Source organism: Stegastes partitus, unplaced genomic scaffold (assembly GCF_000690725.1).
Source record: "Stegastes partitus isolate 25-593 unplaced genomic scaffold, Stegastes_partitus-1.0.2 Scaffold242, whole genome shotgun sequence".
NCBI classification, from domain to species: Eukaryota; Metazoa; Chordata; class Actinopteri; family Pomacentridae; genus Stegastes; species Stegastes partitus.
Window position 1 is genome coordinate 184,176 of NW_007577973.1, and position 15,359 is coordinate 199,534.

At 42.2% G+C, this 15,359-nt stretch overlaps 1 protein-coding gene across 1 annotated transcript in view; it reads left to right on the top strand.

Moving 5' to 3' along the window:
- LOC103357241 (glutamate receptor 3) overlaps nt 1–15,359 on the top strand; it is an 85,435-nt gene that overhangs the window by 62,866 nt on the left and 7,210 nt on the right. The window contains exons 9-13 of the mRNA XM_008281700.1: nt 359–463; nt 2,441–2,647; nt 5,290–5,663; nt 6,207–6,405; nt 14,431–14,678. Coding sequence (XP_008279922.1) covers nt 359–463; nt 2,441–2,647; nt 5,290–5,663; nt 6,207–6,405; nt 14,431–14,678 — 1,133 coding nt within the window. The remainder of the gene's footprint in view (nt 1–358; nt 464–2,440; nt 2,648–5,289; nt 5,664–6,206; nt 6,406–14,430; nt 14,679–15,359) is intronic.

Genomic DNA, 15,359 nt, shown 5'->3' on the forward strand with positions numbered 1-15,359 from the left:
CCATATGCTCGTATATTGAACAGGAGCGATACGGTTCCTGCACATTTGGCTATTTGAACTGGCGCAGATCATAAAAAACCGAGCGTGTATTTGTAATCACGAGGCTTAACCGCATGTTGAATGTAGAACCATCTACTCTGTACTTAGTTTTACTGGGAGACTTCTTCTTTTTGCCTGGTGTGTTTTAAGACTCTTGAACTTCAGAGCAAACAGCAGCAGGCCTCTGGGAAACGCAGTATTGTTTTAATGAGCCCTGCATCACTGCGGCTCCCACTAATACTTGTCCTTTCTGTATTCTTGCTTATATGTTGTCAGAAGGGGTTGGGATGCATCACTAACCGCCATTTTCTCTTTGCAGATTGGGTACTGGAACGAGTACTCGCGCTTTGTAAATATTATGGACCCGCAGGTCTCCAACGACTCCTCAGTGGAAAACCGAACGATTGTGGTCACTACTATTATGGTACACTTTCCATGCAGTTTTAAATGTGTCACGTATTCTGCCACTCAAGGTCATGGTGTTGATTCCAATGAGTGATACATTCTGTCCTGGGCGGGTAGAACCACATCTTTTTTGTGTTGCTTTCCATCCACTCACTACACGTTGAAACAGTCGGTCCGAAGCGGGGGAGTGTTTCAACTGTATCCGTGTGGGTGTCAAAGCATTTTGATTTTCCATACTTCAGTGGCCTGTCGTAGCAGTGACATCACAATAATGGTATAAATGATAATGGTTGACTCCATCAATTACAAAAAGCATACAAACGCATACGTAAGTAGACCTGTCTGTCCTCATCAAGTAAATGTTCAATGACACTTGGGATAGACTGGCCGCAGAATGACTAGAGAATGATACGTGCAATGGTTTCCAAAGCTGGGCAAAGCAAAATAAACAGCATTGGAGTGGGATATGAAGGTGCGACATTTTTCCTTGTTATCGCCTCTCCAATCTATTTTGTATTGCTCCTCCACGTGTTCTGTGTTGAAGTATACATAAGTTGTTGTCCGAGCTTCAGAAGAGGATCTTTTTCTAGGCGTCTTCCCAGACCCAAGCATGACAAACAAACAGCATATCTTAGATTTCTTTTTTTCTTTTAACTGTATTCACTCGACTGAGTTCTTCAGGCTTATTGGACGACTTCCATTGCAAATGCTTTTACTGACTGTATAATGGCAGCGTAATTACCTGATGCAGTACTTCATTCTGTGCAAACAAACATTTTAAAATGATAAAGAAAAAAATGTTTGGAAAGCGATAAGCATCTTTGGAACTTATGCACGGTGAGATTTTTCATTTGTATTCCCAGCCATAAAGCAGCATCACTCAATAGCAAGAGGAAACATTTAACATCGCTTGATGAGAAATACAGTCAGGAGGTAAACACGTGTTAACTAGAGGGAAATACTCAATGGATCCGAGGTGAGGGGATACGTTCAGCACAGAACAAACAAACCATTGCTCTCCTACTTGCACTCTAATTGTGTGTGGCTGTAATGACAATGCCGGCTCTCCTGAGCAGTCCTATTGTTTGATAATGATGATGTGCTCAGTAAGAGAAAAGACGAGCTGCGCCAGCGTTTTGAAAAGGAGAGGAACACTAGCACGCTCCCGCTCTCCTGATACAATTATTTTATTTCATGGAGTATATTTTTTTGGGGTTTGCATTTTTCCCAGATAGCAAATGACAGCTCATTCTTTTTTTTTATTTATTTATTTATTTTACATTTCTTTTCTTTATCATTTGTTTTATTTTTTATTTTTTACTTTAAATTTTAATTTTTTTACTTTGGAATGAAACAGCCTTTAACTGCGCATTGGTGCAATGTGCTTGAATATGTTGAGATAGTATGGGCACTCTCTGATCCCTCTCCTGTCACTGGCATTTACTTATGAAACCCATCCCCATTCCCATCCCCACCCACCTCTTGAGCTGACCCACACCTCGCCTTACCAATCCGAGCCCTATTAAAACACATTCCGGCCTTCTGTGTTCTCCAACAGAAATGGAAAACTTTGTTTTTATGTTTTACTTTCTCCTACTAAAACGAAGAAAATTGTGTTCTACCCTCCCCACTAACCCTCTTTGATAATGCTAGAGTTGCAGCCTTGGGCTCTAAATGGGTTGGCTCCATTGGGCTTGGTGTCTGCTGGCTGCCACAGCTTGATGAAAGCAGTGCGACCACACGATCACACTGCTGTTATCAGTGCATATTTGTGCATTCGCAGGGCATCATTTGTGTATGCACGACTGCATGGATGTGGTCATAGCAGCTTATAATATTCTTATTATGACTCTTGTGTGTGCAGGCGTGTGTGTGTGTGTGTGTGTATGCGAGTGCGTGCACGGACACGTGTGAGTGCATGTATGCATATTTCTGTATAACTGAATCTGTGCAAGGGCATGGGAGTGAATAAACCAGCGTGTGTTTGAATCAACAGGAAGCTCCTTATGTGATGTACAAGAAAAATTATATGCATCTGGAGGGGAATGACAGATATGAAGGCTACTGCGTCGATTTAGCATCTGAGATTGCCAAACATGTTGGAATTAAGTACAAACTGTCTATAGTAATGGATGGAAAGTACGGAGCCCGAGACCCTGAGACCAAGACGTGGAACGGGATGGTGGGTGAACTGGTCTATGGGGTGAGTACTGGGAGTCTCGATTTCGCTGATTACATGACAGTTTGCAAGGAACTTCAACATGAGAGGAGATCTCATTTTTCTGTCTTAAGGTTATCACCAACCCATTGTGAACTCATCAGCTCTTGCCCAGTTCAAAGTCTAATGCTGTGTCAGGAAGCTCAGCTGTGAGTGAATTTGTCAAATGCAGCCTCAAGCATTGGGGGAGTTGGTGATCATCTTGAGACGGAGAAAATGAAATCATTTCTCAGTGCTGTTCACTGCAATTAATCCTCCTTGCTTAGCCTAGAACGCTCTCTCTCTCTCTCTTGCAGTCGAAAACAGAGGTAGGTACATGAAAACACTGAGTCCATATGGCAAACACACTGTAATCACTTTGATGAATGAAAGATTGTATGCCTTTGAAGTGATTGTGTAATTATGTTCAATGTTTCATGTGTATGATGAATATGCCACATTGTAAATTCACAGCTGAGAAAATCTGCTTTAGAATCAACAGCTAAATGGTGGTTTGCGGTTCGAAACAACAAGATCCATATGTGTGGCGCTCCATAAAGGTTGAACCTCTCACATTAGCGAAGGGTCATGCCGTGTTTTACATCTGACAGAGCGCTCGGGCTCTCGCAACACCTCGAGCATTCCAAAATTATCCCCCCACCTCCTCCTCCTCCTCCTCCACCACCCTCCTCCTCCCTCCTCCTCGACCCGCTTCGCCTTTCTCCGAGGCCACAATAGTTGAACAGGGGCCAAATGCAAAATGCATGAGGGTTAGGCTTCCTCATCTGTTCAATTTCCTAACTATCAACCTGAGAGATTGCTTGGTTTGATGTGCTATCGCCACCAAATTATCTTTCAAATGGGAAAAGTCCACTCCCTGCAGATGGAAGAGGGAAAAAAAAATATCACAATCACATCGCTGTCAAGTCTTTCCAGGCCTGTAATTTTACAGCAGGTGGGCCGGGACTAATAGTTTCGTACATTTTGACCTTTTGACCAGTAAATTAATTTGATTTTAGTTGTCTTTTAAAGGTTACGCCCGAGGCTGCTCTTTATTGCTTTGTTTCCCTCACCATTGATTGAGTGCTGCTTACGCCTGCACAAGGATTAAATGGTTATAGCCCGTCACAATGTTGTGTTGACAGGGTAAAGAAAACAGTCATGTTTATTGGGTCTATTTGTGCTCCTCGTCTGACCTTGTAAGAAAAACCTTTTTTCCTGCCTCGCGCTGCTTCAATCCAATGTTTTCTCGGTTTCGACATAAAAAGACAACACGACAGAAGACAAAGAATTGTCTTTTACGTAGTGGCTCCTTTGAAGAGAGCAGTTATTTAATTAATCACACACACACACACGCACGCACACGCAGGCTGCAGTAACACTGTCTAACATGATTAATTATTTTCTTCTGCTTTTAGAGAAACCCATTGTGATTTCTAAAAAGGCAGCACCACCTCCATGGCTGTGTTTTGATAACATAATGTGATTGAAGCAGCAGAGCAAAGGAGGGAGATAAAGAGAAACAGCTTGGAAAAAAAAAAGAGCTAATGCCAGAATAAGCTGTGTTTGGGAAACCCAGCGCACTGAGTGGCATGTGAAGAAGTGTACACAGCGACCCTCTTTACATTCTGCAAATTAAAGCTCAACACTTTTAATTAGACACACACACGTGCTGAACGCTTCCCTTGTATTTTAACGCAAACAATTCATTCCAGCGTTTCGCTGCAAAACTTTTTATGAAATTGCTTGTTCCAAAGAATTGAAAACTTTTTTTTTTTGTGATTTCCCTCAGTGCCTCATTTGGTCAAACATGACTCAAACACCCTTCTGTCTCAGTGGATTGTTTCCAAGCTGCCTCTCTGAATGTGTTGCACTCCCAGCAGGCAGGGAACGTTCCCACAACGTCGGCTAACATCATCCATAAGTTCTAATAATGTTTGAATCTGTTGTTCCAAGAAGGATATTTATCGTTTGAAATGATGCTCCGACGAGGTTAAAAGTGAACTAGGGCAGATTGTTTTGACGCTAAGAGGATGTCGTCAGATTATGTTACACGATGACGAAAGAAGAACGTTCTAATACTAACATTCAAAAAATGTTTTTGAGGCCTCAGAAGACAAAATGTGTTTTTGAAACTTTGCTGTAATTTCAAACATTAACGAAGGCAGAACATTTTGCCTGCAGTATTCTGTGGATGTTGCTATTGAGAACGTTCTTAAGAACCATTCTAGAGCATTGTAAGAGAACTTTATCTGGCCTTTACGAAAAACTGGGAACTAAAAAAGAAAGTTCCTGCTAAAAACATTACTAGAACTTTCTCAAAATGTTTATAGAATGGAAAAAATATTCTAGCTGGGCTGCCCTTGTGAGCTTTTTTTCTCCTTTTCAGTGTATAATTCTGATTGATTTAATTGTTCTAAGCTCAGGTCATGACTAACTTCTGCAAATGCGACTCTGTTTTTCCTGCGTGAGTGTGTTCTTTTTTTTTCAGCATGTCTTCAAATGTGGCAGTCGGTGGCTTATTTCTGAAAATGTTCTGTATAAATGTGTGATGAAAACAGCTCCAGTCATTCACACATATACTTGAAGTGACCTGTTTCTTTATGCAGGTCATGACTAATGCTTGCTGTGCATGTCCCTGTTTCCAGAGAGCAGATATAGCCGTTGCACCTCTCACCATTACTCTGGTTCGAGAGGAGGTGATAGACTTTTCCAAGCCGTTTATGAGCTTGGGCATCTCCATTATGATAAAGAAGCCGCAAAAGTCCAAGCCCGGTGTTTTCTCCTTCCTGGACCCGCTGGCCTATGAAATCTGGATGTGTATAGTGTTTGCCTATATTGGGGTGAGCGTGGTACTGTTCCTGGTCAGTCGGTTCAGTCCTTATGAGTGGAACCTCGAGGAACAGGATGAGACCAAAGACCCTCAGACTCCCCCTGATCCTCCCAATGACTTTGGCATCTTCAATTCCCTCTGGTTCTCTCTGGGCGCCTTCATGCAGCAGGGCTGTGACATCTCCCCCAGGTGGGTCAGCTCCAGTAGACACCAGGAGTGGACAGCAGAGCAGCAAAACAGAAACAAATAGACCGCAACATGAAATTTTAACTACAAGAGACGAGATGCGTTTTTTTAACTAAGCACACAGAGTAAATCAAGCATCTTTATTTTTTGTTTCCTTTTGGTGTTCATTATTCCAAGTCAAGCTCATTTTGCATTCACTGCAGCTATTATATGTGTAATTGACACACTTAAATTATCATCACCAAATTGACTTCAAGATTGCTTTCTTCCGGCTACGAAATAAACTTTGACCCTGATTGTTTCACACTCAATTAAAGACTTGCACTAGAGCACGTTTTAAACAACTTGTACCGCTTTCCTTTGGAAACGCGCTGCTTTGGCGCTACACGCAGATTTACACAACACAGTTTACAAGGAAAATTCTGATGACCGATGCAATTACATACATTAAACACAACTGGTAGACGTTAGCCGGTTGATCGCCGCCACATGTCACTGTGTAATTACATTGTGTGTTTCCCTGTCATCAACCTCTCCCTCTCTCAGGTCTTTGTCAGGCCGAATCGTCGGTGGTGTGTGGTGGTTCTTCACCCTCATCATCATCTCGTCCTACACAGCCAACCTGGCTGCCTTCCTGACTGTGGAAAGAATGGTCTCTCCAATAGAAAGTGCTGAAGATCTGGCCAAGCAGACAGAGATAGCATACGGCACTCTGGACTCAGGCTCCACAAAAGAGTTTTTTAGGGTGAGTAGAGTCAGGAAACAGTTTCACGGCTCTCATCTTTTTCTTTCAGCTCGAATCACAATTATTACAAGGGCCTACATTTTCACACTCAGGTGTATTGAATCATAAAAGCTCCTTGTTGTAATGTCCGTGATCGACTCCTCCTTGCAGCTTTCCAATTTTGTCCTCTTGACCTGCACAAGATTGCTCTAAATGAGGCATGTTGACAGAGAAGCAGTTCTTGAACTCTGATGACATGAACGTGAAATTTATGCAGCGGTACTGCAGTGTGCAACCTTGAGGCACTGGGGCTGTCAGCAGAAAGCGTGATAACAACATGGAAGACTCAGAGGTGATAAAAACAGGAGGCTAATCAAAGCACCCACATCAGACTCAAACTCAGAAGGGTCAGTTCATGAAGTATAATTAGCTAGCTGGCCGTGGCTGGCAAATTGGACCTGATGAAGAAGAGCCCTGTAGGTCAAACAGAGCAGTCTGAAAGACGTTTTAGATGGAATAAGCAATATGTCCGTCGGCACGAGGGACTCACCCGGCAATTAAGTCATAAATTAAGTAAAATCTGAAGCGAAAGTGTATTAGTCTCCGAAAGGCAAACACATGCTCAGTGCGCAGGCATCAGGCAGCGCTGCATATCTTTAAGGCGATCAACCTTCTGCTGTGAAATCCATAGATGTCTGAGCTCGTCGCGCGGCTACATTGGCAGTCCGACGCTGAAAAAGAATTAATGAAACAGCACTCTGCCTGTGATGACGAAAAGGCAATATGACAGTCTTTTATCTTACGCTCCCTCATTACTCATCAGCAGGAGAGAAACAATTCATATGTTTCACAGCTGCAGCCTGTTGGCAGAAAGAGCACTTCATTTGTATTACCCCTGGGTTGAATTGCTCACAACAACAAAATGCAGAATCAAATCCATGTTTTCTCAGACAAAGAGGGACAAGATAGCGTCTGCAGAGCTTGATATTTTAAAGTCCTTTTGTTTAAAGTCTGTAAACTCTCAGCGGCTGCTTATAAAAGTCTGTATGCTGTGAAGATAGCGCCGTATATTCTTGGAAACGCAGCACATGATGTCCTCCACAGCGGCGCTTTATTCTCCAACACCTCGCAAAGTCTGTCACCGCTCTCCCTTTCATCTGAGATGCCGCACAGGTGTACATACGGCGTGACGTCTTTGTGTCACAGACATGATGGATGCCAATTACAGATTAGGATTCCAGCCTGACAATGGGGCCGCCAAAGGTCTGCTGGTAGAACAATCCGGGAAGCGGTCGGTTTTCCTGTTTTCTGTATAATGAGTGTCCTAGTTACATCCCTAAGTCTTCAAATAGGAAATGACATGTGTGAACTGCTATTCCAGGGGACTTTTAATTAAAGCTGTAGAGGGCTGACAAGGAAAAAAACACACTGATTAATAGGAGTTCAAGTTCTATTTCAGATCTGTTTTCAGGAAATACATTCAGGCTTAATTAGACCCATACGGCATCAGCCAGCTGGAAATTTTAAATCAAGTCCAATGTTTCAAACAAGACATATGTCACCATCTCTGACACTGCTGGCCTTTAATTTTTCATGATTTCACCTGGTTTATTTCCCAGATCTCGCTGAACAAACTTGTGGGAAAAAACTTTTTTCCTTTCGATAGCAAAAAAACACGAATATTGCCGCTAATCCTGAGCTTCCAAAAAGCCACTTTTAGCTTGTTTTCCTGTGGCGCAGTTTCTCCGAGCTCCTGATAAATTCAGACATACGGCTTTTTTTTTTTTTTTTTTACCTGACAGGGAAAATATTCCCATCACTGTGTGTATCTTCATTTGGCGATGGGACTGTGGAGAATCTGTGGAGGAATTTTCAAAGAGAGTGGTGTTAGGGTAGATCCCCCAAGAAAGCTCTGATTCTGCTGCTGACAACCAACTAGGACAGCTGGCCTGGGAGCCCGCTGACGTGCCCAGCGGAAGCCTGCACGGCTCTAGGCGTTTGGCAGCGCCTCGCTCCCCGATCTTGGCTCCTCGTCCCCCAGACTCCCCCTGCTTGTTTGGGCACCCTCTCCTCCTCCCCTGTCTCCAGCCTGTCTGTTGCTTTACCTTGAGACAATGCGGGATAACTTCGAGCTTTGTGTTGCTCTTCCCCAACATAGCAGCTGTCATGCACCGCTGCGCCGCTGCGGTTTGTTTCATCATTTTAATTCCTGTCATGGATCTTTTCATGCAAGTCAGTTGAATATTTGTGTTTTGGATGATTAGAAAATGATGAGTTGTACCAGTGAGACCATGTTTATCCTCTTGATGAGGTTTCATTCCATCAAAAGACTTGGCTCGGTTACGTTTCGAAAATGTACGTCGAAGGAGAAGCTGGATCGTGATAATGCCTGGGATGATAAAATGAGCTGATGTGGCTGTTTAATTACGTGTAAAGACCGGGGTGAGACCATCAAAGACAACCGCACGGCTGTCCCTTCATGCACCTCATTTAACAGCGTAACAATGAAAGAATGATAATTGCGTAGAGAAATGAGACCACAGCATTGTTTTCTGTTCTCCTCAAAAGATTATACATCACCCAGAGCTCTCAACGGCAAACATCATGCATCTTACTGATCTGCAGGTGTGGTGGAGAAGGCAACAACAGCTTGAGTGCAGTCACCAATGCATTTTACTGAGCATGAAAATCAATTTCACGTCTCAGCTATTGTGGCACAGACACTATAGCTTCGGCATGGTCCAACACAATGTTTAATAAGTGGCTTTTTATGCAGAGCAGACCTGCATTAGGGCAGGGTTGCATGAAGAAGAGCCAGCGAGGAGATTTATACAAGAAATCCTGAGGTTGCCCCGCAATCATATGCAGCACATTGTAACACAACTCCCCGAGCTCTTGTCACTTTGTGTTTCAGTGCAGCGCAGAGTAAAGGGGAGGCTCCTATAAAGATTAGAGCCAGTTTGCATAAAAGAGAAAGCTGACAAAAGTGACTAATGCAAGATGGGCACAACCTCTGAGGAGAAGCACTGTCCTCAGAGGGCTTCGTCGAACTTTAGATGAGCAACAACAGCAGGCGCGAGAGACGAGCTATTGGAGTCCAGCAAGGAGCATCAAAGATGAGCAATTGGTATTCAGGGTGTAGCATGTGGCACTTCAATGACAAAGTACACCCCCAGAGCCTCAACTTTCATCTCTGCATACTTGAGATACAGGTAGTCCCGGGCATACAGGATATTGGGGGAAAGTGGCGATGCCTACAAACAAAATGGAAGGGAAGTAAAGTCGAATGAAATGTAGTGGCGGGTGTTTGGAGATGGCCTTTCGATACACGGGCAGTGGAGCGTATGTGGGAGAGGCTGTAATGAAAGCAGCCCGAGACGCCAAAGAAAGAATAAAAAACAGGCTGCAGTTCGGAGGGCAGCGGACAGAGGTCTGGAGACGCCACGTGGCTCGGGATCAATACAGATTAAGCGGTTATTTAGAATAGAGAGGTCAATTTCTTTGACTTTGGGCTTTAATCACTTGTCTCTTCTCAGACGTTTTAATGACATTGTCGGAGATTCTGGAACAAGAAAATCTCTAAATGACAGATTCGCCCGTGATCTTACAAAACACACAAACTCCTCTCGTCTTTTTTTCTTTTCTCTCCTGCGTCACAGTTGGACTTTAGAGACTTCTTTCAGGCCAACAAGCATTTTATCTCTAGACCGCAAAGATAAACCTACAGGGTACTCGGTTTTAGTGTAAGAGGGTAATACTTGTATCTTCCAAGGCAGTTGGGAGACAAACAGATGCCAGTGGCTGATGAACGCTAATGGGTTTCCTTTTAAAGTTTTTATCAAAACTTTTATGGGACTTCTTGTAAATCCACTGCAGATAACAACATAAATACAAGACTGATGTAAATCCAAATTAGGCTTTGTTCCACCAGCTTCTGCAACTCAGTGCAATCTCATTTAAGGATTGTGGAAAAAAAAAAAAAAAAATACAAGTCTTCCCGGGGCTTTCTGTCCACGCTCTAAGAAAATAAGTCATCATCCACTGCAGCAGTTGCTATATTCAATTAAACTTTTGTTATTTTAACACAATTAGTCTATTTTAACTTCAATGACACAGCTTATGTGAGCAAAGCGAGGCAGGCAAATTCATAACACGCTTCTAAAAATCATTTCCTTTTAATTCTACAGCCGTCACTCCCGTCTATCCTGCTGTGATTTACTGACAGGTTTTAAGCTAACCACAGTGCCTTCAACTTGCTGGTGGGTTTTTCTCTTCTCTCTCACTGTGATGTTTATTCCAAGAATGGCTTATAAGATAGAAAACACATACATTATTAATAAACAGCATTATTACACCATTTCTCCAAAAAAAACAGAAAATGCTGTTGTTATCAAGGTACAGGGCATACTGTTTAGAAATCCTCTGTACCGAGGATTTTGTTGTTGTTGTTGTTGTTGTTGTTGTTAGTTTAGTAACAAATCTGAGCAAAAATTTAATTTTTCTTTATTTTTTTGCTTTTGAAATACAACCCAAAAATCCTGGTTTCACTTCAGGTCTCTATAAGCAGCGCCTCCAGGGGAAGAGGTTTAAGTCCCAATATATAAGGCTGGAATTAAAAATATAAATAAATAATGAACAAGATCGATCTGAATCTACTCCACATTGTTAATGGAGCAATTGCCCTGTGAATCAAAACACAGTTTCATTTGAACAACAGAACATAAAGCTTTGCATCCAACCAATACAAATAGGTGATGTCTAAAACATGAAAAATTTCCCCCAAGGCAACAACAACAACAACAACAACAATACGTCCGTTCGAGCATAAATGACGCCGGCCACAGTTTATCATTTGTGGACAGTGTATTAATTAAGCCCTTATAGTGCAACACGGAGTATTTATTACCTTATGAGTCATTTATTAGCACTTAAAGTTTTAAGTATTAGCGCTTTAGTTCTGCTGGGAAAAATAACATCTGCCCTCAGACACAGTTCTAAAACAGTTACCAGCCAGATAATTCCCTGTGGGGGTTACTGGAGACTGAAACAGGGCTAAAAGGATCACCAGTTTCACCAGTCTTCCTCCGGCATCCCTCTAACCTTGTGTCGCTTGAGGCAAGTCCTGTTCCTTTTTATTTCTCGACTGAAGTCGACAGGTTTGAATAACAGACCCGAGTTTGTCTTTATGACTATTACAAGACGGCAGAAAGCTCGCCGCTTCAGACAGACTTGCAAGAGGAACACCTACACAGATGATGTAACCAGCGTCTCTTAGGTAGGAGGGCTGGCTGAGATCGACTATTTAGGTGCTCCATTATGAAGAGAGCAGCATTGTGATTGCTTTAGTATAATTTTAAAGCCGTTTAGAGGAGGAGGGTGATTCCATTTGTGAGTTACCCAACATAGAGCCGTGTTTCTTTTTACTTTTACACAATAGATATCAAATGCAGCCACTCCCTGTTAATTGGCAGGCAGCTCATTTAGAATCCAGCGGTATGGTTTCACACGGCCATTACATGGTGTGAAGGAGCGCCACATGTAGAAAGCTGTATTTATGGCAGCATTAAATTGCTCAACAAATTGTCTGTTCATTCATGATGGACTTTTGCAGTCATTATTCCTTAATTGAATTTTAAATGACCGCCATAGATGAGAATGTGAATGATTACATTTTAAAGGAGACGACAGTAGACTAGTGATGTGTTCATATGGTTATACTGTGTGTGTGTGTGTGTGTGTGTGTGTGTGTGTGTGTGTGTGTGTGTGTGTGTGTGTGTGTGTGTGTGAGCACCAGCAGTCAATAATCAAATATCTCTCTTTCCCTGCTGGGTTTCCTCACGGTTTCTTGTTTTCTTTCTCTCTGTCTGTCTGCTGCAAACACCTCGCTGGTGACTTTAGTTGCGGTGGAATCGGCCTATTTAGGTTTTGGTCGCACTTCCACCCTGCTCTGATATTGACGAATTGACTTCATAAAGCACCGAGGCAGCACACTCTGTCGTCAGTAATCAATGCCCAGATCTATTCTTTTCCCTTCATCTGAGGAGCCGTCTGGAGCTTCTTTTCCCACTGCCGAGCAGATGAGCCCTGTGTCTTTGGGGAAATGTCCTCCAAAACTAGTGTCCTTTTCATGATGTCTGTCACATGCAAACTGAACACATTGAACATAACTGTCAACACAAATATCCCATCTAAGTCTGACTATTGCCCCCCCCCATCCCCATCAATTGTATTTGCATAAAAATAGAATGGCTATCATCCCAACTTGGAGTCTTTTTTCATCTGAGCGTGGAACATTCATCATGCAGACTTTTCCATTTGTGTTATGCTGCTGTCTCATCTCATCCTCACCCTTCGCCTGATGCGCTGTGACGGATGCCTGCAAACAAATTGTATATGATTACATAAAGCCCGAAAAGCACTTTGGTTAGGTCAAGGTTAATGCTTTTGTTTATTAACAGAAATGCATTAGAGATGGATATGCTTTTTGTTAAGGGGGCTTTTTACCAATTCAAGGCAGTGGTGTGCGCCTGTGCACAGATCCTCATGTTTGGACACACAAAGCTCAGTATGTGATTCTATTCAAGTTTAAATAAAGAGCTTAACAACAGATGATCTTTGAATTTTCATGTAGCGTCTCTAATTAACTGCGTGACCCTTTAACAAGCAGTACAACTAGCAATTATTTGCACTTAATTAGGCATGTTTAGTCTCTAAAATATTGGGATATGGTGAAACTTTATCATTGCATTTTTGTCTAACAGCCCAAAACCCCAAGAGGAAAATCTCTGAGAAAACAGCTGAGAAAGTGGAAGCAGCAAGTGTTTGGTATATTAAACTACTCTAGATAATGTCCGATGCTTGGATCTGTTTTGGTTTCTATCTTGTGAAAATGCCTCATTTTACCTGCTAAATCTTAGGTCTGTTAGCTATAGAAACCACTGTGCCGGTAGACTCTTGGTCTTGTTGAATTAATTGACTCATCATTATAATTAATTGACTTTTGCTAAACTAATGACTTGGTGCCTTATGAGCCAAAAAACACCACAGGAAAGCATCAGATGTTGCTGTATCATCAGTTATACCCATAAACCCTCTGGTTGACAGCAGATATTTTAATTGAGCCAAACCCGTTGGCTTTTTTTCTGGACGTTACTAAAAAGGGAGCTTTTTTTTTTTTTTTTAAGTGGGATCCAGTCTTTTGTACACACGGCGTCACTTGGGAACTATGGCTCATCACTGCTTGGACTGGGATCACACCAGGATGTGTGAAATGCCTATGCCAAAATAAATCCAGGGGCATTGAATAATTTAATTGATGCTTATTATAGATAGCGCCCAACTTCCCCTAATTTTACATGCTCGCTAAGCCCGACCCCAGGCGCTGAGAAGAGGCTCATCTTTGTCACTTTGTGATGGGTTGCCTTGTTGTTCACTTCTCCTGCTTCTTCTGCGCATCGCCTCCGAGTCACAGTTGAGATGTTTCATTAACAGTGTTGTTGAAGCGAACGACTGTAATACAAGTTAGATTAGAGCTATAAACCAAGGCTCACTTCGCTCGGGCTGAATTTTAAACCAACCGATCCAACACCTCGGCAAGTTGTTCAAATAAAATGATCATTACCTGCAATTCACTGTCAGCAAAGTTGAATTATTGGAGATATTTTTGCATATCCGATCCACAAACGCCAGCTTTTCTACCTAGTTTGCAAGACATTACTTACTTTGGGTGATGTGCAACCCTCATTAACGTTCAGTGAATTTGAGAAGCAACATTTCTGAGGAAGTACGTTTATGTTGATGAAGAGAAATGGATTTTGTAAATTCTTGTACTTCATGATCTCGTAAAAGTCCGTCAGCTATATTTTTTCCTGGAAGTATTTAAAGATATCACACAGCCACTTAACCAGGATGTCTATGAATACTTCACCATGCCAGTTTAAATCATGCGACCATTAAGCACAAAAATTCAACAAAATCCATCGCGCCTTTCACGATTTTCGGACGCCTTCTTAAACTGATTCTCTTCTCCTTTTCTTCTCTGCACAGCGATCCAAAATAGCAGTGTATGAGAAGATGTGGTCATACATGAAATCTGCTGAACCCTCAGTGTTTGTTAAGACCACGCCCGATGGCGTAGCCCGGGTACGAAAGTCAAAGGGCAAGTTCGCCTTTCTCCTCGAGTCCACCATGAACGAGTACATCGAGCAGCGGAAGCCGTGCGACACCATGAAAGTGGGAGGCAACCTCGACTCGAAAGGATACGGTGTGGCGACGCCCAAAGGCTCAGCATTAAGGTGGGTGGAATAATATAACAATATCCCCCATGTTGTTATAGTATTCCACCTACCCTGATGTCCCCTGTTATCATTCTCTTCTCTTCCTCTTCTTTTTTTATTTTTTTTTTACTTTTGAATGGACACAGAGGTAAACGGTAGTATGCTTTTCAATGCACTTGGATACAAAGGTTAATTAATGATAATATTTTTCCAGTATTTTCGTAAATGTGTTAAGAAATTGCTATTTTATAGTTGAGAAATCGAATCCAGATAATACGGTTTAAAGCTAACAATCATTTCATATTTGTGTCTCTCTTACTGTTGCTTTTCTCTCTCCTTCGATCTCTCCTTCTGTCCCGTGTGCTGTCCTACCTGACTGTTGTGTTGTCACTTTTAATTTAACAGTTCAATGGTTTTTCAATTTAGCCTTTAAAAGCTGCGCTGTCACTTGTGACGAATGTTAATTGCATGATGTTTGTTGTTGTTACTTTTCTTCTCAATGACAAGTGTCCCCATCCCGCACACTTCAGTTCTAAACTACGTAACCCTTCATGCCACCTTTTCCAAGATTTAACACTGTCTCTACCTTATATGAGCCTTTTCTTATCTCTCCGTATTCCTTAAATTATTAAACAATTTGTCCTTTTCCTAGACCATTCTGATTAACAGATAGCATTCTGTGCATAAGCCCCTGCTTTG